This window comes from Alexandromys fortis, unplaced genomic scaffold (genome assembly GCF_014885135.2).
Source record: "Alexandromys fortis isolate MF-2015 unplaced genomic scaffold, M_Fortis_MF-2015_v1.1 scaffold_11, whole genome shotgun sequence".
NCBI lineage: Eukaryota > Metazoa > Chordata > Mammalia > Rodentia > Cricetidae > Alexandromys > Alexandromys fortis.
Genome location: NW_026067912.1, coordinates 6,084,670 through 6,112,150, shown reverse-complemented (window position 1 = coordinate 6,112,150; position 27,481 = coordinate 6,084,670). Strand labels below are relative to the sequence as shown.

Genomic DNA, 27,481 nt, shown 5'->3' with positions numbered 1-27,481 from the left:
ACACACACACACACACACACACACACACACACACACACACACACCATATAAAGAATATGGTAAAATAAAGTATTTTCCTTGTCACTTAGAAGAGTGACTTTCAGTTCTTTTTAATGTAAGCCTAAAATGTCTAATCCAAGAAGAACCTTAGACCTCATCTCACACAGCACCTAATGAAACAGAACATGAAGGCATCAAAACCACTTCCCCAATAACTGCATAGCTAACTAGTTAAGCTAACAAATAAAGCTTTTGTGAAATCAGAACTCTCTCTTCCTCTTTTTTTTCTTGAACTCAAAGAGATCCGCCTGCCTTTGTCTCCCAAGTGCTAGGGTTAAAGGCGTGCACCACCACTGCCAGGTGAAATCAGAGCTCTTTAAGCTAGAGTGAATAACTGTTTCAACCCCCCTTTAGGAAATGGATTATCCACTCAATTTTTCCTCTTCTCCAAAACCAGTTGCAATTTAGAACAATCCCCATAACACTTTTGTACTGCTCCCCCAAAGTGGGGGTACACAATGCCCTGGGGTGCCTCTTCATCATGAGTGACAAAAACTTAGAAGAGATTATTAAGTACTCAATGGGATACCACAGGCTCAAATCCCATCCACAGTAGCTTGCTATCTTGATTGGATTTCAGGAATTTAAATGGTAGAAGTTATTTGTAGTTTAAATTTACGAATCAAATTGCCAGGACCAGATAAAAGAATCTGTGTTGCAACCTTATGTCTGTCCCTGAAACCCATGGTAGGGAGGAATGACTCCTGAAATTTGTCCTCTGATCTTTACCCATGCCTAGACTCACACACACCACACATACGGGCTAACAATAACAATACATTTCAAAAATATTTTTAAAGTAAATAATAACAATTAAAAATAAAAGAATAAAGTTGCTAAATTTTAATTTAAATGCATTTCCAGCATGTGCTGGAAAATAAAGTTGTAGTAAAAGGACTGCAGTAATATAAAACTGATATAAAACCATGAGACAGTTTTTCTTTGAATAAGAATGCTGTTTTTGAATGCTTACTAGCTAATTCTGATCGCTTTATTTATTTATTTATGTTTGTTTGTTTGTTTTTCGAGACAGGGTTTCTCTGTGGTTTTGGAGCCTGTCCTGGAACTAGCTCTTGTAGACCAGGCTGGTCTCGAACTCACAGAGATCCTCCTGCCTCTGCCTCCCGAGTGCTGGGATTAAAGGCATGCGCCACCACTGCCCGGCTGATTGCTTTATTTTTGAGAGAGCACTCCATTCTACAACACAGGCTGGCCTCAAGCTCACTGCGGTCTTCTTGCCTCACTCTGACGTGCTGGAATTACCTGCATGAGCCACTATAGCTTGGGACCATTTTATTGTCTGATTGTTAAATGAGGAAAGATTGGCTGAGGGGAAAAAGGCACTGTCAACCTTGGTGATCTGAGTTACATCCTGAGGTCCCCACATGGTGAGAAGAGAAGCAACTCCTAAAAGTTGTCCTCTGACCTCCACATGCATGCAGTGCTGTGTGCCTGTCCATGCTGATGTGCACACGCATGAATGAATGGAGTGTCTGGATTCTCTCAAAAAAGATATAAAAAATGAAAAGGTTAGATGTTTTCAAATATAATAAAAACTGTTTTAATGTGGATGCCCAGACTTTTAGAAAATGTAGTAGCAAACACTAGCTTTTGGCTTAGAAAAAGGGTTTCCTTTTGTTGCGAGACAAAATTTCACTATGAAAGCCCAATACCTTGAACTCAATGTGCAATTCAGACAAATCTCAAACTCATCAATCTCCTGCCTTAACCTCTTGGGTCTGGGGAGTAAACATGTGTTAGGCAACTCTGACTACCATGCCTGTTTACATATGTGTGTGGTGTACGTATGTGAGCGTATGTATACTCGTACCATGTGTTCCTCTGTATCTCTTCCTACCTTCGTGCAGATACTCAGGTGATATGAGAACTCTACGGAAACAGTTCATATTTCCCGTCCTGTGTAGAAAAGACCCCACTAACACATACTCTCTCAGCAGCTCCTCTAGCCGGCTCAGTTGTTCGGCAGTCGACTTTGTCTCCTCTTCCAGCTGTTTGACCAGTCTTTCACTCTGTTCCTCCTTCTGCTGGACGGCATCCAACTCCTCCAGGGCAAGTTTTAGCTCTTCTCTAATGACATTCTTCTCTGAAGCCATTTCCTCTTGAAATGAGCAGAGCTGCTGCTGAAGACTAGCAGACAATTCCTGCACCCATACAGATAAGCACAAGATAATTAGATGTGGCCTCAGGACCTTTCTTGGAGACAAGAAATGCAATACAGATCATGAAGTATGGCAAATAAATTAGAAAGTTTAAAGGAAACACAAAAATATACATACTATATTCACTTTCCCCAGATTATATATTATAATGTAATACTGTGGAAAATATAATTTCTAGTTTTAGTGAAAAACCATCACATTACTTTCTTTATATCTGCTTTACAATTGGCTTATACATACTTCAATATACTCTAAATTTATTTACTTTTATCTTGTTAACAAATATGATCTACTTCCTATGCATAAAATGCTTCATTTCCCACTAACATTAAGCGAAAAAAATAAAGTCATTGAAGACTTATTTCCTTATCTACATAAAACACAGCAGAAAGCTGTCATTCAATTTCTGACATTAAATTATCGTGATGTTTTTCCTTTTTTTTGATTTTATTGAGCTATTAATTTTTCTCTGCTCCTCTCTCTTCCCCCCTCCCCTTCAACCCTCTCCCATGGGCCCCATGCTCCCAATTTACCAATCTACTCTATTTAAATATGATAAAAAGTATATTATGATCTCACCGTTTAATAAAGCGTTTCTGTTATAGGATACACATTTCAAAGTTTTATAAAACATTATTATTGAGAACAAAATTCTAGATTTTAAGTGAAATTAGTATAAGTTTTCACTAATCCCTATTCCAATCTCTCTTTTTTCCTTTCCAGAGGTAACTTTTGGTTTACAGTAATTGCCCATTATTTTCATACATGCCATACATTTGGGGGGTGTGTGTCTATACTACATATTCTGTGTATGTAAAATTTTTTTAAATCATAAAAATAGTTGAGATCTTTCCAGGTTAATGTATATTAACCTATTGAACCCCTTTCATTGTCTACTGCCCCCAAATAGCCATCACATTAGTGCATGTCCATCCCTATTGATTCAGCCTTCCCCACAGTATGACAGTGAAATGGTTAATGAACATCTCTAATCCATTGATTAATGGGGGAGAGCCTCTTTCTATGTTTACAAGTAATCAGTGTTGTGTTACAGTGTTACAATTATCTACTTCTATTCCCCATAACCATGTTTTTTTGTTTGTATATTTTCGTGGGTTTTCTTCCCTTACTGATATGTAAAATTTTCTTTATGTAACTTTCATTTTTATATTGTTTTGCTTTTTCCTAATATTAGACATTCTTTTTTTTCCCTGAACTCTTAGGAATCTTTATATATATAATATTGAGCTCTACATTTTTCTCTGCTCCCCTCCCTGTTTCTCCCCTTCCCACTTCAGTTCTCCCCCAAGGTCCCCATGTTCCCAATTTACTCAGGAGATCTTGTGTTAGACATTTTTTTAAGGTAATTATAAATACCTATCTTGTCTACTTGATAAAACATATACTAGTATCTGTGACTAAACATTCAAAGTATATACAGAGAATTTCTGATAAAAAGGAAAAATTATGATATAATTAAGTAGTTTTTTTTAAAAAAAAAAGCAAAAATACATGTAGTTAACTACCTTCTCTTGCTGTAGAAGTGACTCTATTTGCAATTCTTTTTGTTGCAGCTTTTCATATTCTTGTTTTTCCAGAACAAGCTTCTCTGTTACAATCTGTATCTCAGCACTGAGACTTTCAGCCCTTTCTCTGTCCTTGTTGACAAGATCGTCTATAAAAGGAAAGTACGACGCATTCCAGAACTAAATACTGTTGTTAAGGGGCTTAGTTCAGCTAATATTTCACCCCATTGCTGTAGCACACTATATAGAGTAAGTGTTTCCTAAGGGGCAAGATCATAGTCATTACCTTATTATATATGCTACACAGAAAGATTAGTTTTGAGTTTACACTAATTATGAATGGCCACCCAGGGTAGAAGTCGTCAAAGAATATAACATGTTGAAATAAAACAAACACTGTACCATTAAAAAAACTTCCCAAACATAGCACATGGACTTTTTTGGTATTCACATAATTATGAAAAAATATTCCTGTCATACAGCCATGCATTTTTTATAGACAGCACCCAGGCCTTACTGAAGTAGCTAGCACAGTACCTCTTTCCATTTCAAGCAGCTGACATTTAACAGTCAGGTCTTCTATTTGCTTAGAAAATGTGAGGGTTTCCTCAAGAGACCTCTGAAGACTTAAAATCTCACGATCCTTCTCTCTCAGATCTTCTTCTAACTGGGCAATATCAAGTTTATATTTTTCCACTTGATCAGATGCACAACTGCATTAAAGAATATTTTGAAGAGAATTCCCTTTAGGTACTGGAAGAACATATTCAACAAAATAAGGTCCTCTTGTTTTCTATGAGCAAAACAATTTCGAATTTAAATTTAGGGCTTCCCAAATGCCAGGCAACCCACAAAGTTATTTCCCAGCCAGTAAAGTCCATTTTCTTTTCATTTCAATTATTTATAGATTCAATGTTTATGTTTTATCTGCCTGGATGTCTGTGTACCACATGATGTGCAATGCCCACAGAGGCCATCAGATAAGATTCCCCTGGGGGTTGGTGTTACATATGGTTGTTAAGTCACCATGTGGCTGCAGGGAATTGAACCCAGGTCCTCTGGAAGAGCAGCCAGGTCTCTTAACCACTGAGCCATCTCTCTGGCCTGGAAGTTAATTTTAAAGTTCTATTTATATTACCTAATTTCTTCGATGTATTCTAAGAGTTTCTCTGTTTCAGATTTTTCATCAATCTGTTCTTTCTCTATGGAAACACTGGGGAAGAAAGGAAATAAATACATATGGTTTATTTATGTAATAACCATGCATAATAATTACTAGATACTAAATACTATTATGTCAGGTAAGGTAACTCCAGAGGTCAATTTCTACCTTAAATTTCATGTGATTTTTCAGGTTAGCTACTATGATCAACACAGGTAACTAGATTTTATTTACACGAAAAAGCTTTCCAAACACACTCTGACAAAAGATCTATGATGAGAACAGCAGTATAAATTAGAAATGGTCATATTTTGCAGCTTTCCTAGTTTTACCAACCCAAATCACATTTTGTATGCTAAGAAGCTTCCATCCCAGGTTGTACAGTATTCGATTACTTATGTGATTTAGGCTCTTCAAGATGATCTACTTTGAGGGATGAATTAGATTTAAACAGATACTTCATAAGAGAAGATATATAAAGTCTATAGATATAACAAATTATTGCCAGGTCATATAGCACAGGCCTGTAAATCCTAGCAGCCTGGGAGGCTGAGGAATGAGGATCTGGACACTGAAGACTTCCTGGGCTACAATGAGACACACAACCTTGTTTCAAACAAGAAAGACAAAGACAAATTAGCATATAGCACCATTAGAAAGGCTGAAATAGGCCAGCAATATTAAACTCAATGAATATAGAACAAATCTAAGACACACTTGGCCACAGGTTATAAAGCGGCATAGCTGTGTGCACGTGATGTATGTGTAGATGTGTTTCTGTATGTGTGTAATGAGTGAACACATTCGTGTGTGCATGTAGGAGTCTGTGTACGTGATGTGTGTGAGATATGTTTATGGTAGTTGTAACTCAGTTGTTTTTTTTTTTTTTTAAGGTTATAATTGGACATGAATCCTATCTTCCTATACCTGTGTTTCAGTTAGGGTTAGTCAACTATTTCAATACAATCATGCTAGCAGAACGAGATCTTCCCTGTTCATCAAAACTGAAGATGCACAAAAAGAGTTGAAGGTAACACATTCATAAGGTTAGAGTATGATTATGACTTAACTTGGGGTTAAGGAAGAATTAGGAGTTGGTGGCACACGCCTTTAATCCCAGCACTCAAAAGGCAGAAGCAGGTGGAGCTATGTGAGTTCAAGGCCAGCCAAAGCTGTTGTACAGAGAAACCCTGTCTCTAAACTACCCTCTACCCCTGAAAAAGAGGTTAAGGAAGGCAACTAAGAAAGTATTGAGGAAACAGTTATAGCAAATACAGCTTTCAGAGAAAGGCAAATAAAAAAAAATGGCTAACAATCTACTATAGTCTTAATAGAGGAAACAATAAAAATCAGAGCAGAAATAAAATGGAGACTAAAAAGCTTACTCTGTAACCAAAACTACTGCATCATTACACCTGACTCTTCATCAACCCCTTGCAGTTTTTTTTTTTTTTTTTACTTTAAAGTTTCCAAGGACCCATTCCCAGAGGCCTATTTCATTTAGCTCTGCCCAGCCTCCACAAGGTTCCACAGCCTCCCAGCAGCATGACCAACTGGGATCCAGTTCAAAAGATGAGCTTGTATGGGACATGTGCCATTTAAACCACAACAGAGGTGATCATTTTCTATAATACAAATTACAAAATACTGACATAAAACCTTACAGGATATAAGTAATTCTTTATATTTATAGATGAGAAGAGTCAATATTGTTATCATATTCATACTCCACAAAGTAATCTACAGATTCAGTGCAACCTCTAACAAGATATCAAAGACATTTTTCACAAACCAAGAAATAAATCTATAATTTGTACCAAACAAAAGACCATATTACCAAAAGACACCTTGAGCAATAGGCAATGCAAGAATGACTACACTCCATGATTTTATATACTACAAAGCTACTGAAATGAAAATACTGTGCGTAAAAATAAGACAATTGGATAAATCGACAGCCTAGAGCCAAGAGGGTAACAAACAGACCCACAGCACATGCACTGGAGACAGAAGAATCCTCATATGATGCTGGGAACATCGTGTATCCATATGCAGAAAAATGGGAGTAAGCCCCTATAACCCATCAGCTTCTGAAGTCAATTCAAAATTGACTAAGTACTTAACACTCAAAACAACAATACTACTAGCACACATTCTGGGGAAATGCTTTAGGACACTGAAAGTAGAATGGCCAAACCCTCAAAGCAGAGAAAGCAAAAGTAAGAATAGATAAATATAACTACATCAAACTAAAAATATTCTGGATAGCAAATACTGTATGATGAAACCACCTACAGAATTGGAGAAAATATTTGCAACGTGTATCTCTAAAAAAGTTATGATATTTACATTATATAAGGAACTTTCAAATTTTAATAATAAAACTTAACCTAATTAAAAAATAGGCAGGAGATATAAATGGACATTTTTCAAAAATATACAAATGGCCAACAGATAGATGAAAATGCTTAATATCATTAATCACTAAGAAAATGCAAATCAAATTCAAGTATTAATTTGCCATAGAAAGAATGATCTTTAAATAACAAAACAGACTCAGCAGGTTGTATTATATTTGTATATATAACACACAAACAGATAACAATCATAGAAGGAAAGAGAAAGACTGGTTTTGGAGGTTAGAGATGGCTCAGCAGTTAGGAACTCTGGCTGCTCTTGCAGAGGACCTAGGTTCGAGCACCCACATAGTGGATCACAACCACCATCTGTAAATACAGTTTCATGGGATCCAATGTCCTCTTGATCCACACACCAGGCATGTATATAGTGCAAATACATACATACAGGCAAAGTACTCATACACATAAAGATAAATAAATACATTTTTTAAAAAGTCTGAAGTTAATAAGTACTGATAAGGATATGAAGAAAATAAACTCTTGTACACTGGTGGTAGGAAAAAATTTGACATAATTATTAAGGAAAACAGAACATAGGTTTTTCCATAAAGAATGACAAAACTGAAAATAAACTACCATAAGGTCAACAATTGTGTTTGTGGGTATATAGTCAAAAGAAACAAAGTCACTATATGGATGTAATGGCTACACTCCCATGGTAGCCTCAGCAGTACTCACACAGCTATGACATAGAAGCCAAGGACACCTATTCAAGAGACAAACTGATCCAATGACGTACAGTGGAATAGTACACAGGCCTATAAAGAAAGCAGAACCCTTTCGTGTAACGTCATGGATGGAACTAGAGTTCATTATGCCAAGTGAAACAAGCAAGTCACAAAGACAAATACCACAAATTTCACAAAATAGTGGAATTAAAAATTAATTATCATAAAAGAACATAGTTACTGAAACTTGGAAAAAGAATAGGGGAAGGCCAGCACGGCGCTAGTTGGTCAAGAGAACTTTTGATCAATGAGTTCTAATACAGAAAGGAGGAAGAAGCTGGCGTGCCACAGTAAGATGACTCCAGACTGAGTTGGGTATAACTTAAAAAAGCTAGAGTTCTTCACTATAAGGTAATGAGGGGATTCTTATATTTAATTTGATTTCCTCATTATACAATGTGTATTTACACTGAAACATTACCAAACGTTATTAATACATATAGTTTGATAGAACACTTTAATAAAGAAATCGTCATTTTTTTTTTTTTTTTGGTTTTCCGAGACAGGGTGTCTCTGTGGTTTTGGAGCCTGTCCTGGAACTAGCTCTTGTAGACCAGGCTGGTCTCGAACTCCTAGAGATCCGCCTGCCTCTGCCTCCCAAGTGCTGGGATTAAAGGCGTGCACCACTACCATCACTTAACTATCCTTTTTCTTTTCCCACTTACAGTTTTTCCTCCAGTTGGACTATTTTCCCCTGAGACTCCACAAGGTCCCTCTGAGTGGCCTGCAGCTTCAGCTCCATGCCTTCTTGTTTAGCCATCATACTCTGCACACAGAGACAACTATATTAGGAACTGAGAAGCTCTTAAGTTCCCAGAGACAAGAGACGGGATATACACCAAAGGAAGCACTCACCTTCATCTTTGTTTCTCTTTTATTTCTAAGTTTCATCAACTCCAGGCTTAGAGCTCTCATACTCTTTTGGTGAGCATCTTCAGAAAACTACAACAAACATAAAAATTCAGAAATATTTTCTGCTAAGTCATATGTATAATTACTTAAGTCTGGGTATAGTATCAGGTGCCTGTAATCTCAGCACTTGAGACACAGACAAAGACAAGATGACCAAGAGGTCAAGGTCAGCCTGTCTCAAAACAAACAAACAACAAAAAACCCAGAAAAAAAGAATTGCTTAAATACTAATTAATGTGCGTATCACTGGAGTTATTATGTGTAATATACTTTGGCTGAGAAAAGAGCTTTACCACAACAAGTACTGACTGTACACCAGTACTGATTTTTCCCTTTTCCCTTGACTTCCTGGCTTATTTTTGAAACAGTCTAAGTCAATTGTTTTCAACCTTCAGAACACTACGACTCTTTAATGTAATTCCTCCCAACCATAAAATTATTTTCACTGCCATTTCATAACTGTAATTTTGTACTGTTATGAATCATCATGTAAATACTTTTGGAGATAGAGGTTTGCCAAGGGTGTTGCAACGCACAGGTTGAGAACCGCTGGTCTAAGAGGTCACTTACTGTTGTTTAGACAAACCCCAGAAAGACTTGTGGAACTGTTTGCTAAACTAGTCTCAGCTGCTTGGGATACCTGAAGTATACAGGATATGGGGCCTAATCCAGGCCTTCTAGGTCAGAATCTCTCTTGGGCTCTAATACACTTTTTATTCTCTACATAAAGAGCACAGTCCATCACAGGCACTGAATAAATGATGAATTCAACTGAACGGTGACTTCCCTCTATGTTTGCCATTGTATAATGGAACCATCGTACATTCTTTAGAATCTATTAGTTCATTATTACTTATAAACACAATTTATGTATTGAGTACATTCATTTTATTAATCATTTCTAAGTCCTATAATAAAGTAGGTAAAAATAATCCTACAACAGTAGGCTAATATTTAAAGCACTTAATTTAATAGTCACAGCAGAACTAATGGTTTGCTGGTGTTTACTACATTCTATTCAAAACCTTACTTGCCTTCTTGAAATAGACCAGTACTTAGCACAACAAACCATCACTAGTTTGTGTGGTTAGGTCCAGTGCTGTAAGTGAATAAACAGCCTCAACTCCACTTGTGAGTGTCACAAGCTTAAACTACCAAACCACTCGAATGTGAACGTAAGCACTATTCAATGTTGTGTTCTTATGAGGTCCAACTACCTTAGATTTGAGTAGCTCGTTGGCCCTGGTTAGCTCAATAAGCCTTTTTTCCAGAGAAGCATTACTTGCAGAAAGAGATGTTTTCTCTCTGAGTGCTACATTTAGCTTTGCTTCTGTCTTCTCCAATTCAGATTCCATATCCTGGATCCGTTTGTCCTGAGCACCTCGTTCCTGCAAAAGAACACGGATCTGGAAGAAAATGAGAGGATAAATACATGATTGATCGTACTGGTACCAGAAGCCTCAACCCTTCAAGGAAACTTATAATTTGATACAGTGTTCAGACATTCTTATTCTACTTTCTGTTTTTAATAATCATATTTACCTTATGAATACACCTTAAATTCTGAATGATTAGTATTTAAGAGGCAGAAGCAGGCAGACTTCTGTGATTTTTCAGGCCAGTCTACATAGAGTGCCAGGCCAGGAAGAGCTACATACCCAGTTTCAAACACACACAACAAAACCACAACAAAACACAATAATTTTTAATTGACATAAACTTACAAGTGTAAGATAGTTAACTATTTAGTCACTTAAAAGCTGTAAGAATTCTTGTTTTCTCTGGTCCTAATTACACAAATTTAAATTATAGCTTGAAGTGCTATATGTTTCTTATTTCAGGAAAGCAGAGTCCTCAGAAGAACTTAATAGGCAGCCAGTGAGCCATGTTTTTTTTCCTCTCTACTAGTTAACCAAGAGCAAAACACAGAAATTAATATTTGTCAGAATATTAGTAAACAGAAACACAGAAACAACACATTGAAAATGTTTGGGGAGGGTTTGCTGCTCAAACATGAGGGTTGGCATTTGGAGCCCCAGAAGCCATCTAAGTGTCAGTAAGGGGTTGTGGCCCGCTTGTAATCCTAGTACTTCAGGTAGAAACAGATCTCTGGAGTGAGCTAGCTGGGCAGACTAGCTGAAAGGGTGAGCTCAGGTTCTGTATAACTCTGCCTCAATACTTAGGGTGGAGAGCAACCTAAGACTACGCTGGCTTTCCCATCTATGCACACGTGAACATACCATGTAAGTATGCATACCACACACTGATGCAAAACAAAACAAAACAAGGAAAATATGGTTAAAAACTTGCCAAACTAAAATTTGATGCAAATAATCAGTCCTAATCTTGGCAATGTCACTCACTCATCAGCAATGTCACTAACTCAATTATTACACGTGTAAGTATCAACCATAACATCCTCATTGCCATCGATCCTCAATAAAGACAGTCAATATTAAATGAGACAAGGATCCATTCCCTAAAGGCTCTGATATGAATGACATGCTTACCTCACTGCAGAACTACTCAAATTGCTCCACAATATTAGCCTGCAAATCTATGTGATCCTCTTTCCACTATTCCATTTATTCCGCAGTAAGCTGAAAGTATGGCTTACCTCTTTCTCTAATCTCTTCAAATCTTTATCATTCTTCTGAGGCTCCTTCTGTTTAAAAGTCAAAAAAAAAAATTATGAACTTCATGCCACAAATATCACAGCCCAATCTGATATTTAATTATTTATATTTGGTCCTTTTCCAAATTAAAAAAGAATTCATGTGTGTGGGTGTTCTGCCTGCATATATGTCTGCAGACCATGTGTGTGCCTGATGCCTTTGGAGGCCAGAAAGGGATACTGAATCCTCTGGAGGAGTCATATAAAGTGTTGGGAATAGCCAAGTGGGTTCTGGGAATTAAACCTGAGTCCCCTGAAAGAGCAGTAACTGAGCCACTTCTCTAGCTCCTAATTTTTGTTTTTTTACATCAAGAACTCACTATGCAGTGCACCCTAACCTTGAATTCACAATCCAACTTTCATGTGCTGGGATTGAAACTACAAACTAACACACTCATCTTCATGTGTATTGTAAATACTGTAGAGGGTTATGACATATTTTATAGGAATTTTTCTGATAAATAAAATGCGCTCCCCCCCTCAGTTTTTCAAAACAGGGTTTCTTAGTGGAACTCACTCTTAGACCAGAGTGGCCTCGAACTCACAGAGATCCACCTGTCTCTACCTATTGAATGCTGGGATTAAATGAGTGCACCACCACTGCCTGGCTAAAATGTTCTTAAAACCTGAAAAAATTTCAATTTTCTAAATTTCAATCCATTAGAAAAATAGCTTTCCCTTTCCTTTACAACAAAAATAGAGGTCTATGATGAAAACTTGTGATTCTGTTTTTTTTTTAATGGCATTTATTTACCTATGACATAATTAATCTTCACAAAAACTTGTACATAGCAGCCTTTCTGACACAATGGAAGAAAATATAAACATGGATGTTTATACTTCATTATATACATCATTAATAATAACAGGTTTGTTATATGTGTTTCTAAGTTGACATTCATTTCAAAACTGGTAGCCTTTTCTACTGGAAAAGGTCTATCATTGGGGAGTCTATGCTTAATCATACAAAACTCCAATTCTAAGTGCAAGCACCTGAACTCAGGTCCTCTAATGAGCAGTAAGCATACTCTCTAGCTCCAACTTACATATAAATTTGATTTACACACTTAGCCATTTTAATCAAACACAGTGTTTTGCAGGTATATTGTCAATGACATAATGAATATACCAACAGTCTTATAAACGTTTCTCACCTTTGAAACCAAAGTCTTTCCTTTCTTAGATGAAGCAAGCAAGGTAGTATCTTTGTCAACATTAAGATTTTGTTGAGATTCTGAAAAAAAAAATAAATTAATATGACCATGGTTGATGTTTTAACCACATACAATAAAATTTCCAAACTTCTCATTGCAGACAGTAATTGAACAAGATAAGCTTTTCCTTTTGATTGTACATTTCAAATAATTACTTGCACAATTATTTGTTATAGACCTAAAATCTTCCTAATATTTTTTTAAAGATCTATTTATTTTGTGTATATGAGTGCTCTATCTGCATGTATGCCTTTATGCTAGAAAAGGACATCAGATCCCACTATAGTTGGTTGTGAATCACCATGTGGTTGATGGGAACTGAACACATGACCTCTAGAAGATCAGCAAGTGCTCTTATCCTCTGAGCTATCTCTCCAATCCCTTTCCTGATATTTTTAATTTAAAAAAAATTTTTTTTAAAAATATTAAATTTGCCCATGTGTTTGTATGGGAGTATGTGTGTGTATTTGAGTGTTTGTCCATGTGTTTGTGTGGGAGTATGTGTGTGTACCTGAGTGTTTATAACCCAACTGAGGTCCTCTGCAAGAGCACTATGTGCTTTAACCACTGAGCCAACTCTCCAACTCCTCGGCAGTCCCAATACTCTGACAGAAAGGAACAGCAATTATCCAAAAGGAAACTACCTATCTGCAAATATCCTGTGCAATTTCACTTGTAATGTACAGTCTGACCATGAAAAGAAAACATTCCTTACTCGAGTCTTTCATAAATAAACCAAACAATGATATGCAAACATACTTTCAGCCATGAAACTTTAGAAACACAAAAGCATTTTAAAATTTCAACAGTATTGCTTATGTTAGGTTATAAGACTGTATATTCATTGTTTAAGGGCCCATTACCTTTTTGGTTTTTAAATCTTTGTGATTTCTGAAAAGACACTGGTCCTTTAGATACTTCTGCAGTTTTAACATCATAGGCACCTGGGGATGGAGCACAACCTACAGAAAACATAACAGCAATGAATGCATCAATGTTATCATTTTATTACCACCACTAACAGATTAGCAATACCTATAATAAGTATCTACTATCTTTCATCAGAAGTTCCTGTGGGTATTCCACCCCTGGGCTAGCGGTCCTGGGTTGTGTAACAATGCGTGCCATAAAAAGCAAGCCATTAGCAGAACTCCATCTGTGCTTCCTGACTTGGTCTGCCTCTAGGATAGACTGTAACCTGGAAGCCAATAAACCTTTCCTACTCTGCTCTCCACACAGTCATTGATGAATTAAGATAACTTATTCCAGAAAACTTAGTATTTCCCAAGATATACTATGATGTTTTTGCTTAACAGTCTTTCTTCCCTACTTTTGTTCTCGCTCCACAGTATTCTTCTATGGAACTCAGGCTCCTCCAGAGCTCACTATATATTCTAGGCTCATCCTGAATCCCTGAGTCTCTCACTTTAGCGTCCAGGGTGCTCAGATAACATGCAGCGTGATGCCTACCTCCAGTGTACCTTCCTCTATCCAACACTTTGCCCTCTTTGAAAGGATGGGCCAGGTGGTAGACTAGGGTACTAGGACTCAACATACTTGAAGAGTTTTTGTTGTTATTTTTTTAAACTCTCCCCACCCGCTTCGGCTCCTTGCCAAATCAAACGCAATATGGCTCAATCTTTTGCACAGAAACTTCTCTTAGAATTAGCAAGCAAAGGAGAATAGCCCCCTTTTTTTGTATTCTGAGTGGAAACCAGTAGGACCCAGGAGAGCCTGTCAGTGCAGTAAAGCCAAACAGCATGAGACACAAGCACTTTCTCCCATTTCATGTTAGCCTCGAGGAACAAATCAGATGGGGGAAATACAATTTTGGACTTCATAATTTTATCTACAGGGTTTCTCTGTGGCTCTGGAACTAGCTCTGTAGACCAGGCTGGTCTCAGACTCACAGAGATCCGCCTACCTCTGCCTCTCGAGTACTGGGATTAAAGGCGTGCGCCACCACCGCCCAGCATAATTTTATCATTTTATAAATACAAAAATCTATAGGCGGGGGCTGGAGAGATGGCTCAGTGGTTAAGAGCATTGCCTGCTCCTCCAAAGGTCCTGAGTTCAATTCCCAGCAACCACATGGTGGCTCACAACCATCTATAATGAGATCTGGTGCCCTCTTCTAGCATACAAACATACATGGAAAGAATGTTGTATACATAATAAATAAATAAATCTTTAAAAAAAAAATCTATAGGCTTTCTAGGAACAGAGTCCTTGGCTTTCTTATGCATGCAGACCTAGGCCTGAGCACCAAAAATCTGCCCAGTTAGAACACAGCTGCAGCTAATGTAGACGACTGTGTCAGAAGGGACTTTAAACTGTGTCCATATATTCTGGTTATACATGTGTTTGAATCTCTTAGGACATAAAAATCTGTTAGTCCAAGCAGGCTTATTGTATATTGTAGCAGTAGATATTTACTCTCAGAAATGTGCCTGCTTGTAATTAATATACATGTTTCCCACTAACCCTCAAGAATTTCAAATGAACACTTTTGATTCTTTATGGATTTCAAGTATTTAGAGATTAACTATTTCATTATCTTGGATTTTTTTCTTCTTCATTCTAAGTATCTATTATTCAATTAACTTTTCTCATGACGCAGACAGCTGATTACTCTTGTGTGTCTTGATTTTTTAAAGAAACTCTCATGTGCTACCACCCTATTTAAAATTCTATGTGTGTGTATTCTGAAAGGATTAGGACTATGAGAGCATTACTAGAAAAGTCAGAGGTGTGCTAAGAGGTGGTGGCGGCCTTTAATCCCAGCACTCACAGGGGCAGGTGCGGGTGGATCTCTGTGAGTTTGAGGCCAGCCTGGTCTTCCAGAGAAAGACCCCCCCCCACCTCAAAAAGTCACAGAGACAATAGACCTCTGCTATTACAGACACAATTCATTTATTTGTAAACTGTGTTATTTATTATTCACAAAGTGGCTGCAATTGCTGCCTTGATTATCATTATTTTTTCATGGATTTCTTACCCAAGCTGCTATCTTCTAACCTAAAACAAACAAATCAGCTGATGAAGTCGTGGGTTTCTGCATGCAGTTTTTATTACATTAACTAAAGCCTTCAAGCTTCCGGACTTCTGCATTTTCCAGTCAGTCACTTAGAACTCATAGTCCAATGTCAATCTCCCATGCTCTGCAGAACCTGGGTGGCCCTTGAGCTGGCTGAATCTGATCGTCCCTTGACCTTGAGAGTGGAGTGGTGTGGCTAGAAGTCACAGACTCACAGACGTAGCCCTGACAGATGTTACAGAGGATACAGCGTGGCCTTTGATGGCCAATATAGTCAGAAACTCCCTCAACTTCTCATTTGTAAAGAGTGCAACTTGGGTACTTTGCTCGTCTGGCTGCTTAAGGGACTAAGTTCCAGCCCTTAGAACAGGACAGTTGTACAGTTAGCGTCGATCAAATCACACCTAAGGCTCCCTGGTTATTGTGGGTAGACACAACAGTGGTTAAGGACACAGGATATATCAGTGGAAGCCTGGGTTCCCGTATCAATTTTGTCAACTTAGCTGTGTTAACACTGATCAGATTTCAGTCTCATTTTCCTTAAAACTATTTATTTGTTGAGAGGGGTGGGTCACTGGCAATCTTTGTAGCTCAGGCCACTGGGCCTGGAAACATCTAATTCTTAATGGTGAAAACATTAAAAATTCCTTTAGCCTGACTTTTTGGACACTATCACCACCTACACTCAATTTACTGTGCCATCGACACACCAAGTACCAGTGTCTAAGAAAGAAAGAAAATTCTAAGGAAAGTAACATACGTAATGCCTGCCAATTCTCATCCCCCTTCAACCAGCTATAGTTTCACCATGGAGCTGACGGCTCATTGGTAGAATTTCCCTCTTGAAGGCTCGTTGTTGTCGGTCGGGGGACTCTATTTTACTCGGAGCCACATCCCTACCATCCTGTACAGCCCTTGCCAAGTGTTTACTGCACTTATTTTGAGAAAAACAAACACCATGCCAGCCCTACTCCGGCTTCCCGCCGCCTGAGGAAGGACCGGCGTAGGGCGCGTCCCCTTCCCACCCTGCTCCCGCACCGGTACGCACCCGAAGGGTCATTGAATCTTTTCAGGGGCGCCTTAGGAAAAGACATTCTGACAGCCGGATCCGCCGCGGCCACCAAACGCCTCTGCAACTGTCCGCTCGCCGGGATTCAAATTCACGCCAGCTTCCCCGGATCGGCCAATCAGAAGACAGAGACCTAGCCGAGCCAGCCGAAAGGGGCCGAAGAGCATGCGCACGAGGTTTGTGCCGCGTCCAATCGGGAGGACTGTAACTTTAAGCCGACAGCCAATGACAGACTGCTGCTGGTCGCCGCCGCTACGGCTCCAGCCAGTCCCGTCCGGCGTTACTTAAGTTGACTCACAGTTCGCACAAGCGCACTTCACAGGCGCCCCCGCCGGCGATTCCGTGTTTTCGGCGTCACACAGGTTAAAAGGTCGCGAGCGCCTGTCTCCTTTGTCCCGGCGTCACCGTTCTTGGGATGTCGACGTCGCCGGGCTTCGGTTCTTTCACCCCAGGTCTCGCGAGTGTCCTGAATGGGCGCTGAAAGGGAAAAATCTGCACGCTCGGACGCGCCAGCTTGGCTTCCTGCGCATGTGCGGTGACCTCAAGTCGCATCCCGCCCGTTCCGTGCTCTCTCGGAGCCTTGTCCCCGCGTGGCTTCTGGAGAATGTCTGCCCCGTTTGAGGAGCGTAGTGGGGTGGTCCCGTGCGGGACGCCGTGGGGCCAGTGGTACCAGACCCTGGAGGAGGTGTTCATTGAAGTCCAGGTGCCCCCGGGCACTCGCGCGCAGGACATCCAGTGCGGCCTGCAGAGCCGGCATGTGGCTCTGGCCGTGGGTGGCCGTGAGATCCTCAAGGTAGCCAGCCAGGGCTTGTCCCAAGTTTCCTTCTTCTGGCTTCCCCGCACCCCGAGTCCTAAAATTCACGGTTTCAGAGGGATGACTGCTGGGTGGGAAGGTCAGTTCCTGGCTGGCAGAAAGGAACTGGATTTGGCGAGGGGTCTGTCTCCTCGTAGCACCCGCTCCCAGAGCTGCTTGCTGACCTTGCGTGGGTGGTAATGTAAAGATTCCGTTTTCCTTGTTGTTTCTAAAACAGATTTCTGCTGCTTCTTAATTCCTCTGACAGAAGGCTAACTAGATCAAAAGAGCAAACGCTCATCATTTTCCGGGCACTGATCTAAGTCCCAGAGACTAGACAAAACGGTTTCTGAACTCTTCGTGATATGTAGGCAAATAGAGGAATAACAAACAAGACTAGGGTAGTGGATGAAGATGTCAGATTGGCTTTCTAAACTGCAGGTTTCTTGCATGTTGACGATCATCAAGATAGTGAAGAGGTGTGTGAAGAAAATACTGCCTCTTCTATTTGATTTCACCAATACATTTTGAATCTGGCTGTACCATTTTTTTTTTTTTGTAAGAATTTTCACAAACCGGGTGGTGGTGCCTTTAATCCCAAAGTTAGAGGCAGGGAGAGTTCTGTGAGTTTGAGGACAGTCTGCTCTACAAATCTCAGAAAAATCCTAAACCCTGTCTCAAAAAAAAAAAAAAAAGAAAGAATTTTCACATAACAATCTGAGATTGAATTTCTCTCCTTGATTAGATGTGTAATCTGGTTGATGCCCATGCAGTGTAGTGGTGAAGGGAGACTGGTACCATGTTTTGTAACCTTGGGCAGGAGCTAATTTGACATCACAGCTAATTTGACATCAAAATCTGCAGTATGTGGTTAACTCTCCTTAAGAAATTGGCTTTTTCTAGTGCCAGCTTTTCGGAAGAGATTGAACTGGCTTTTAATAACATTTGCTTTAAAAGATAGCATTTTTAAGGCAGGCATTGTGGCATATGCCTTTAATCTCAGCATTTTGAGAGCCAGAGGCAGGCAAGTCCAGTCAAGACTATATATTGAGCTCCAGGACTACACAGAACAGTGGTTGTTAAACTTCCCAAATGCTGCAGCCCCCTTAATACAGTTCCTCTTGTTGGGGTGACATAAGTAAAGTTATTTTTTGCTACTGTTACAGATCATACTGTTGGCCTGGCAGTGGTGGTGCACACCTTTAATCCCAACACTTGGGAGGCAGAGGCAGGTGAATCTCTGTAAGTTAAAGACCAGCCTGGTCTACAAGAGCTAGTTCCAGGACACTACAGCGCAACCCTGTCTCGAAAAACAAAACAAACAAACAAAAAAAAACCGAATCGTACTATAAATATCTAATATGGGACACCCAGAAGAGAAGGGTTGCGTCCCACAGGTTGAGAACACTGACGGAGATCCTCCCTCAAGAAATAAATAAAATAGAACATTTCTTCTAGTTTTATCATGAGTTCCTGTTTGTTCATTTTGATTGGTAAAGCATTTTATAATTAATTTCACATTTATTCTATCAGTAATGAGTAGTGTGTCTTATTTGTTTTGTTTAGAGCGTCCTGTGTTGTTTCCAATGCTAAGAATGTCAAATTTTGTAAACCGGGGTCCCTTTGAGTAGGAGGAAGTTCAGGGTTGAGACCCTACAGTTAGGCTGGACTAGTCTAAGATGTGGCTTAGCTTGAAATGAGCCAAATCTTAATTATGAGAATGTATAAAATGTAATGTTGTATCCTTAGTACCTTATATTTATTTCCCAGGGAAAATTATTTGATTCTACAATTGCTGATGAAGGAACATGGACTTTGGGTAAGAATAATTACTGTGATTCATAAAATTTAAAAAGTAGATTGTGATATTGTTCTTTGCTTTAAATCTTGTCCTTTTAGCTGTTAAAGATGGAGAAATGTGTTGGGAACAGTTGTATATCTGAATTGCCTGACAGTCTTAGGAAATACAAGGATTAACTCCTTCTGTAATTTCTCTGTAACTTGTTTCTTATTTGTATTTTAGAGGATAGAAAAATGGTCCGCATTGTCCTGACAAAGACCAAGAGAGACGCTGCAAACTGTTGGACTTCTCTTCTAGAATCTGAATATGCAGCTGATCCCTGGGTACAAGACCAAATGCAGAGAAAACTTACATTAGAGCGGTTCCAGAAAGAAGTAAGTTGGGTGCAGCTGTGAGTATGTAGAGTTACGCAATCCAAATGTAGGTATTCATTCATAAGCCATTATACGAAGTAGTTAAAAAAAAATCCTCCTTGCTGACTTTTAAAGTGAACGGTAAGAAAATAGCCTACTATGTGGGTTTTAGTTTTTGGTTTTTCGAGACAGGGTATCTCTGTGCAACAGCCCTAGGGGTCCTGGAACATGCTCTGTAGACCAGGCTGACCTCAGACTCACAGAGATCCATCTTCTTCTGCCTCCCGAGTGTTGAGATTAAAGGCATATGCTACCACCACCCAGCGTGTGTGGGTTTTAAATTTCACAAATATGTTTGTTACTGTGAATTTAAGATTGCTGAATTCATATCAGTAATTCATGAATAATGAGCCTAAACCACTAGAACACTGTAGCGTACACATTGTAACAAGGTGAGAGATCCCTTCGTTGTTTTAGTCCCCCGCCGCAAACCTCTGCCGCCATCTCAGGTATGGTCTTTTTGTCTGTTTTTTCTTTGTTTGTTTGTTTGGTGGGTTTTGTTTTTTGTTTTTCGAGACAGGGTTTCTCTGTAGCTTTGGAGCCTATCTTAGAATTCTTCACTGTAGACCAGGCTGGCCTCAAACTCTTAGAAATCGCCTGCCTCTCTGCCTTCCAATTGCTGGGATTAAAGGTGTGCGTCACAACCACCTGGCCAACTTCAGAAAGTTTCTGACTAGCCTCCTTGACTCTTACCCAAATAGTCATCTTAGAGTAGCCATTAAAGATGTCTTTTGATAGCTCAAGTCAGATCAGTATGTTTTTTTCTCAGAATTCTCCAAGTTCTTCCTTCTTTTAATGGGAAAATTGATCAATTACTTCTTACCCACTCATTTTTTCTTTTTTTTTCCCCTTTCTCTTTCTTGTATTTTTTTTTCCTTTGAGACAGTATCTCACTGTGTAGGTCTGTCTGTACTGGAACTTTATATGTGCCTATATAATCACGTATATAACACGTGCACGTAGAAAATCAGATCAGGCTGGCCTTGAACAGATACCTCCCTCCCAAGTATAAGTATTGGAATTAAAGATATGTACCAGCATGCCTGGCTCTCTGCTGATTCTGACTGGAATATTTATTCTGTAGTTTCAGCTCATCAAATTTTAACGATCTCATTTAAGTCTATAATTTTCTCTCTAATTCTTTTTCCTGCCATACTTTCTGTTTAGCTTTTTTATAGCACTTACAAGCTTTAGCACACTAAATCAGGGGTTGGCAAATTGTCGTCTGGGGAGATTCAACCCGCTGTATGTCTCTGCAGGTAAAGTTTTACAGAGACATAACCTTTGTTCACTTATTAATATGTTTTATATATAGCAGTTTCTTATAATCAAGTGTTTATGAGAGAAATTATGTAGTCTGCATAGTCAAAAGTGATTCCTGTTGGTCTCTTTGTACAAGTCAAGCTTGCCGAAATCTGTGTCAGTATTTATGGTTTGATACTTGTGCTTTCCTGCTGCAATATAAGCTCCTCTAGAACAGAAGTCTTAAATTCTTTTACTTTTGAAATCTGTATGTATTTAGTGGTATTTTCCAAGTTGTACGGGGCTCAATAAATGTCTGTTAAGCAAATGAAATGCCCCCATAAAAGTCTGAAGCTTACAGCAGTACTCCACTGTATATAATGTGTATCTCTATGCTAATATACATATAGCTCTTAGAACTCTGCATGGCTTATAGTAAGCTTCAAAAAATTGCCAGCTAGCCGGCGGTGGTGGCGCACGGCTTTAATCCCAGCACTCGGGAGGCAGAGGTAGGTGGATCTCTGTGAGTTCGAGACCAGCCTGGTCTACAAGAGCTAGTTCCAGGACAGGCTCCAAAGCTGCAGAGAAACCCTGTCTCGAAAAACCAAAAAAAATAAATAAATAAATAAAATAAAAAAATTGCCAGCTATTAGCTGTGCTTGGTGATAGCCACCTTTAATTTCAGCTACTTTGGATGGCGCAAGAGAACTACAAGTTCAAGGTCAGCCTGGGCAACTTAGCTACACCACGTCTCAAAAGAAAAAAATTAAATTGGAAATTGGTATGAATCAGAATAGAGTACCTGCCTAGCTTAAAGGAGGCTCTGTGTTCAGTCTATAATACACCCTGCCCCGAGAAAAGGTTAAGATCTTTTATACAGACAGTGAAGTTAAAGATGTTTTGCTGTACGGTCACTAGCATTGTCACAGGCATCTCTCTCTGTAAAGACCAACAGATCTGAAAGGGGCCTCTTGGTTTTCATTTTCCCATGGGTGCTTGCAGTGGTATTTTTGGTTTTTGTTTTGGTTTGTTTTTGTCAACTGTGAATTCAACATCTTGTAAGTTTTGTTATTTTATGTCTTTCAGAACCCTGGTTTTGACTTCAGTGGTGCAGAAATCTCAGGGAACTACACAAAGGGCGGACCAGATTTCTCAAGCCTTGAGAAATGACTGCTTTTTTATTTGTTCCATCTAGTGGATCGCAGCAGGTGCTGGCAGCTTAATGCAGCAGATGATATGAAGGATGAAAGACACGGATGTGCACAGTCAACATTGCAAAATGTATTTCAGCATGGTTCTAAAAGATTACATTCAGATATGATTTATACAGGAGGTGTAGCAACTGTCCTGTGGCTAGATGATAACTTACTGCTCTGCGTTGTTTTATATGCTACATTTTACTAATTTCATATTTAAATGTATTTTTACTACAAAAGCATTGGAGTACAAGTTATATGAAATGAAAAAGTGCCTTCAGGGAATTTTTTTTTCTTTTTTTCTTTTTTAGTCTGATGCAGGAATAATGTTCAGTAAACTTCTGAGTAAGAATTATGCACTCCTCGCCGGGCAGTGGTGGTATACGCCTTTAATCCCAGCACTCTGGAGGCAGAGGCAGGAGGATCTCTAGGAGTTTGAGACCAGCCTGGTCTACAGAGTGAGTTCCAGGACAGGCCCCAAAGCTACAGAGAACCCTGTCTTAAAAAAAAAAAATATGCTGCAGCCCATTGTCTAAATATGCCAGTCCTTAAAAGGAAAGTACAGTGCTGGAAACACTTTAATAAAGGAAAAAGTATACAGAAGAGTTTTAGGTAATTTGAGTTGGTGAAAAACTCTTAACTCATGTGTTACTGCCTAAGTGATTATGTGAAGAAATTGAAAACCAGTAAAAGCCAAACAAAGGGAGAATGAGTAACCTATTAGTGTCAGAAAGCAAGTGTAGGCCCCTGAGTGTAAGCTAGTGGCTTCACATAAGTTTAATGATTCAGACAGAGAGAGGATTGTCTAGAATAAATTGCTTTCATCCTTTTTTTTTTTTTTTGTGCCTTTTAATTATTTTTCTTTTGTGGGGGGCATTCAGGAAAGGGTTGGGTTTCTCTGTATCCCTGACTGTCCTAGAACTCCATGCTGGCCTTGAACTCAAGATCCGCCTGCCTCTGCCCAGTTGTATTTTAATTCTTTAAAAGATAATCTGAAATGTGTAGAAAGCTTATAAATTAAGTATTAACACTTTAAAAATCTTAATACTGTTTTGTAATAAATTGACATGATGCTGTTACCTCAGTCTTTTACTGTTTTGGTTTTTGTTGGTGGTGGTGGTTTGTTTTACTTTGCTTCCAAAAAATATGTTTTCTCAACAATGCAATCATTAAAGTTAGATCGTCAACGTGGACTTGGTACTGCTGTTTCATCCTCAGACCTGATGCCATTTATGTTGGACTTAGCCCAGCAATGTCCTTTAAGTAAGAAAGTCCTGCTGCTGGGATGTGCTGCCCCAGCAAGACACTTTAGCCTGGAACAAGTTTCCATTCTTTCTTTGGGTTTTACTGCTTTGGCATTTTTCTGTGGTAGAATTCACTCTTTTGACCAGGCTGACCTTGAATTCAGGAGATCTCTCTGCCTCTGCCCCGCCCCCTCCAGTGCCGGGATTAAAGGTGTGCTCCACCACTGCCCAGCCTTAGCTGGCTTTTTGAGTCATTCTAGTGATAGAACCTGGTATCTTTGTGGCTGTGTATACTTGCATATGTAGTTATTTATGTTGTACATTTATCTGTTGTGTGGCTAGTGGGTGAGTCAGGGGTTAGGGTATACACATTACACAGAGAGCAAGGAGGTCAGTTTTGTTTTCACCACGCAGGTCTCAGTGATTATACTCAGTCACCAGTCTTGGTGACAAGTTCTCTACCCACTGAAGTATCTCATAGCCTCCTTGTGTTTGGGTTTGCATTTCTGTGAAGGCAGGTTACAGCTAGCATTCATGTGTTGATTGAGCATTTGTGTATCATCTTTAAAGATGAATGTTTATTTGTGGGTGGTGGTGCCTTGTCTTTAATCCCAGTGCTTTCAAGGCAGAGGCAGGTGTTTCTCTTTGAGTTTGAGGCCAGCCTGGAATACAGAGCAAGTTCCAAAAAGAAATAATTCAAATCTCATGCCATTTTGGAAATAGGGTTGTCTTATTAAGTTGTACATCATCTGGGTACAAGTTACCTGTTGTATGATTTTTAGGTAATGTCCTGTGTGTTTTACTTATTTGTGTTTTGAGACGCTCTTGATGTGTAATACAGACTGAGCCTGAAAGCCTCCTACCTCAGTACTACAGAGCAGGGATTGCAGGCATGCCTCCCCTTCAGTCGGTATTTTTTATTTTCTGGTAGTTTCTTTGGAAGCACTTAAGTTTTTTCTCACGTTGGCTAAGCCTAATTTATCATATTGGTAGTAGACTATGCTTGTGTCTTGTGTTCCCATAAGAACTCTTATGGGAATTTCTGATCATAAGAATTTTTCCCTTTGTTTTTGTCTTAATCTAATGAATTTTTTAAAGCCAATTTGAGGTTTTATTAAATAAAGATGTTTTAATAAAGTCTATACACAAAGGCTAAGAGAAAGAAATGCTCAGAAAGGAAGATACTCCAAAGTATGAATATAGGCTCTCAAAGAAGAGTCATGAATTATTGAAAAGCATAAGAGAAATATGCACAGAGGCACAGTGAGACTGTCCAAGTGTGGGTCTACGGCAGCCCCTGATGTCATGTTTTACATGTAACTGTTTACCTATTTTAGCAGATTTCATGGAAGCTGGAAAGTTTAGGTGGAAATTCCTTATTTCTTACCTACCCATTGGTTTCAGAATCTTTTGTTGAAAACACTGCCTACTGAATCATCTTTGTACTTTTACCAAAAATCAGTTGTAGCGGGGCATGATGATGGGTCATCCCTGTAATCCCAGCACTTAAGTTGACAGACGCAGGAGGACCACTGCAAGTTTGAAGCCAGGCTCTTATACCTAATAAATAGGCTTGCCTGGACTACAAAGTGAGTCCCTGTCTCCAAACAAAAAAAGAAATGTGTTTGTGTGAGTCTGGTTTGGTACCATTTTCCACTAACTATGAGTCAATCCTCTATCAATAGCACACTGCCTTGATTATCACAGCCGTATAGTGCAAGACACAAAATGGAGTAGCTTGATTCCTTCAACTTTATTCTTTCTGTATTTTTCTGAGAGGTTCAGATCCATCTTGTCTGTATCTGTGAGAGATCTCACTGAGATGGTAATGTGAATTAGGAATCTCTAGAGTAACAGAACTTAGAAAATGAGCCTCTATATATAGAAAGGGGATTATTATAATGGCTTGCAGACTGTGGTCCAGCCATTCCAGCCATGGCTGTCTATGAACAGAAGATCCAAGAATCCAGTAGTTGTTCAGTCCATGAGGCTGGCTGTCTCAGCTGGACTTCACTGCACCCCAGACTCCCAAAGAAGTGGTCTTTAATGCCAGTGAAGGAATGGATGTACTAGCAGGAACAAGAGCAAGCAGCCAAGAAGTGAGAGCTTCTGTCCCCCGTGTCATCTTCCCCTCTCAAAGATCCAGTTAGAAATGTGTCTTTCCACTCCAAATAATGTAAAAGAAAATCCCTCGCATATGTGCCCATTCCTTTGAGTTTTTGTTAATTTCGAGGTTTAGTCAAGTTGACAACCAAGAATAGCCATCATAGGATGGAATTTATTTCTCAGTTTATAGATCCTTTGTGTCTTTATTACCCAGTGTTCATTTTTAGGTGGAGTGATTTAAAGTGTCATTGACATCGTAATTTAGAAGTCCATATATACAGATATGTTTGATATTTGTTGACTCTGTATTCTATGGCTATGTTAAATTCAGTTTGTGGGTTTTGGTTTTCATGTTTTTGTTTGTTTCATTCCTTGAGTTTTGTGTATAAATCAGTTTCATTTTACTCTCTTTTTGAGTGGAAAAGGGGGGTATATTTGCTTTGGAGAAAGACTCTCACGTAGCCCATATTAATCCTGAACTCACTAAGTAGCTGAGATGACCTTGAGTTCCTGATTCTCCTGCCTCCATTCTGGTGCTGAGATGAGGCCTATTAACACCTTCATCTTTCCTGAATGTACTGGCTAGACGGCAGAGAAATGGGCCAGCCCGTATCAGCTGTGCTTTAGGAGGATGAACTCACTGTTGCTCATCCTTGTGTGGACTGCTCTCTGCAAGGCTTCCACACTTCCCTTATATCTGCCTGAAGTTCTCAACTATTCATTTGTAGCTAGCTGAACTTCAAAAACGGTGTTAAAGCCCAGTGTGGTGGTGGTGGTGGTGCACGCCTTTAATCCCAGCACTTGGGAGGCAGAGGCAGGTGGCGTAGTTCGGTCCCATACAAATTCCCAGATGGTCAGTACAGAGTCCAAGATGTCCCACTAGCTCCAGTGAGCTATCTCTGCGGGTTTCCCCATCATGATCGTGACACACACACACACAACGCGCTCACAAAATCGCTCCTCCCTCTCTCCAGTTGACTCCAGAAGTTTAGCCCAGTGCTTTGCTGTGGACCTGCGTCTGTTTTCATCAGTTACTGGGTGACGGTACTCCGAAGGTATGGGACTGAACTAGGTCCTCTGAAAATGAGTGACAGTTCTGTGGCTTGGGCCCCTGGCAGTGGGATCAGGATTTATCCCTGGTGCATGAACTAGCTTTTTGGAGCCCAGTCCCTGTTTGGGCTACCTTGCTCAGCCTTGATGCAGGGGCGAGACAGGGTTTCTCAGTGTAACAGCCTTGGCTTTCTTGGCACTCACTCTGTAGACCAGGCTGGCCTCGAACTCACAGAGGTCCGCCTGCCTCTGCCTCCCCAGCGCTGGAATTAAGGGTGTGCGCCACCACTGGTCGGCTAAAATCATTTGTTTTGAATGTACAGTCGAACATATCGCACAGCACTTGTAGGCGTCAGAGAACAGCCAGCAAGGGCCTTTACTCTCCGGCCAGCCATCTCACCAGCCTCGATTTCTTTTAATGTCTTTTAAGGATCTGGAGTCCTATCTCTTCTTTCCAATACTGGAGTTTGTCTAGAATATCAGTTATTGCTCTCTTCAAAAACAAAAACAGCCGGGCGGTGGTGGCGCACGCCTTTAATCCCAGCACTTGGGAGGCAGAAGCAGGCGGATCTCTGTGAGTTCGAGACCAGCCTGGTCTAGTTCCAGGACAGGCTCCAAAACCACAGAGAAACCCTGTCTCGAAAAACCAAAAAA

The 27,481-nt window shown here is 39.6% G+C and overlaps 2 protein-coding genes across 2 annotated transcripts in view; one reads left to right on the top strand and one right to left on the bottom strand.

Annotated features, from left to right (window-relative positions):
• Hmmr (hyaluronan mediated motility receptor) overlaps positions 1-17,157 on the bottom strand; it is a 25,664-nt gene extending 8,507 nt beyond the window's left edge. The window contains exons 1-11 of the mRNA XM_050138640.1: positions 16,962-17,157; positions 13,740-13,838; positions 12,817-12,896; positions 11,606-11,653; positions 10,206-10,394; positions 8,932-9,018; positions 8,742-8,842; positions 4,905-4,979; positions 4,304-4,479; positions 3,767-3,915; positions 2,008-2,222 (exon numbers count right to left, since the gene is read on the bottom strand). Coding sequence (XP_049994597.1) covers positions 2,008-2,222; positions 3,767-3,915; positions 4,304-4,479; positions 4,905-4,979; positions 8,742-8,842; positions 8,932-9,018; positions 10,206-10,394; positions 11,606-11,653; positions 12,817-12,896; positions 13,740-13,838; positions 16,962-17,007 — 1,265 coding nt within the window. The 5' untranslated portion in view covers positions 17,008-17,157. The remainder of the gene's footprint in view (positions 1-2,007; positions 2,223-3,766; positions 3,916-4,303; positions 4,480-4,904; positions 4,980-8,741; positions 8,843-8,931; positions 9,019-10,205; positions 10,395-11,605; positions 11,654-12,816; positions 12,897-13,739; positions 13,839-16,961) is intronic.
• Positions 17,158-17,331: 174 nt separating this feature from the next.
• Nudcd2 (NudC domain containing 2) lies at positions 17,332-23,620 on the top strand. The gene is made up of 4 exons (XM_050138641.1): positions 17,332-17,775; positions 19,546-19,594; positions 19,799-19,950; positions 22,318-23,620. Exons 1-4 carry the CDS (start codon positions 17,587-17,589, stop codon positions 22,399-22,401), a joined length of 474 nt encoding a protein of 157 aa, XP_049994598.1. The 5' UTR covers positions 17,332-17,586; the 3' UTR covers positions 22,402-23,620.
• The last annotated feature ends 3,861 nt before the right edge of the window (positions 23,621-27,481 follow it).

Excerpts from the sequence above, each read along its gene's own strand:
- Nudcd2 (XM_050138641.1), top strand. The coding sequence starts at position 17,587 with ATGTCTGCCCCGTTTGAGGAGCGTAGTGGGGTGGTCCCGTGCGGGACG. Across the intron at positions 17,776-19,545 it reads GTGGCCGTGAGATCCTCAAG|GGAAAATTATTTGATTCTAC; the intron begins GTAGCCAGCCAG and ends TTTATTTCCCAG. Across the intron at positions 19,595-19,798 it reads TGAAGGAACATGGACTTTGG|AGGATAGAAAAATGGTCCGC; the intron begins GTAAGAATAATT and ends TTTGTATTTTAG.